At 50.9% G+C, this 975-nt stretch overlaps 1 protein-coding gene across 5 annotated transcripts in view; it reads right to left on the minus strand.

Annotated features, from left to right (window-relative positions):
* Positions 1-270: 270 nt before the first annotated feature.
* The window catches only part of EZH2 (enhancer of zeste 2 polycomb repressive complex 2 subunit), a 42,280-nt gene continuing 41,575 nt past the window's right edge, over positions 271-975 (minus strand). For all 5 annotated transcript variants that reach the window (XM_024742855.1, XM_024742852.1, XM_024742854.1 and 2 more), the window contains exon 19: positions 271-593. In XM_024742855.1, coding sequence (XP_024598623.1) covers positions 533-593 — 61 coding nt within the window. In that variant the 3' untranslated portion in view covers positions 271-532. The remainder of the gene's footprint in view (positions 594-975) is intronic.

The following is a 975-nucleotide window of genomic DNA, read 5'->3' on the forward strand; positions in this document are numbered from 1 at the left end:
TGCAGGCCTCTCAGCAGCCGGGGACGTGCCCCACCCTGGCCTCAGATGCCGGCAGGAGTCCCTTATTAAGCTGTAGCGTGCGTTACTGGTAGTGTGTTTGTAGCGTGTATTACTGGTAGTGTGTAATAAATAGGCAGTATTAGTGAAACCAAGATTTCAGTAGGATGGCTACTGGAAAACCAAAGGAGTTAAATGCTTTTCCCATTAGACTCAGTCGTCCTTTTCTAAAATCAGCTGAGGAAGCTGTGTGACAGATGACAACGACCAGGAGAAGTTCAAGTATTCTTTATTCAAAGTTGAAAAATGTACCACACTGCATTATTGCAAAAATTCACTGGTACAAAACACTTTGCAGCTGGTGAGAAGGCAATAAAAAGTTGATTTTTAAACTCATCACTATAAATTATTCTTACAGTACTTAGCAAATTCAGAATTTCAAACTGCATTTTCTTTTTCTAAATCGCCCACAGTACTCGAGGTTCCTGAAGCTAAGGCAGCTGTTCCAAGAGGAGAAGGGGGGAGGTAGCAGACGTCAAGGGATTTCCATTTCTCTTTCGATGCCCACGTACTTGAGGGCGTCAGCCTGGCTGTATCTGAAACAAACAGCAAGAAAAAGGGGTGAGTGCCCTCCGGCCCGGGGCGCGTGCCCTCCGGCCCGGGGCGCGTGCCCTCCGGCCCGGGGCGAGAGCCAACACAACCCAGTCCGCTTAGTTGAGTGTGCTGCACTCACACGTCCACAAGGAAAAGCACACACGCACCCTGTTACACAGCTGCATCACTGGGCCAATTCCAGTTGCAAAGTGGACGGAACTGATAGTACAGCCCTTCCCCAGTACTCTCCCCAGCCAGCCCTGTGCCCCTGAAACCATCCTCCAGCGAAGGCAGGCCTAACACGGGGAAGGCAAAGTAACTGCGATGCGGCAGAGCCCTGACTTGGGCCCTTAGTCCACAGGGCCCAGGAGCAGCCAGAGCTGG

This window comes from Neophocaena asiaeorientalis, unplaced genomic scaffold, assembly GCF_003031525.2.
Source record: "Neophocaena asiaeorientalis asiaeorientalis breed wild unplaced genomic scaffold, Neophocaena_asiaeorientalis_V1.1 scaffold798, whole genome shotgun sequence".
Classification (NCBI taxonomy): Eukaryota; Metazoa; Chordata; class Mammalia; order Artiodactyla; family Phocoenidae; genus Neophocaena; species Neophocaena asiaeorientalis.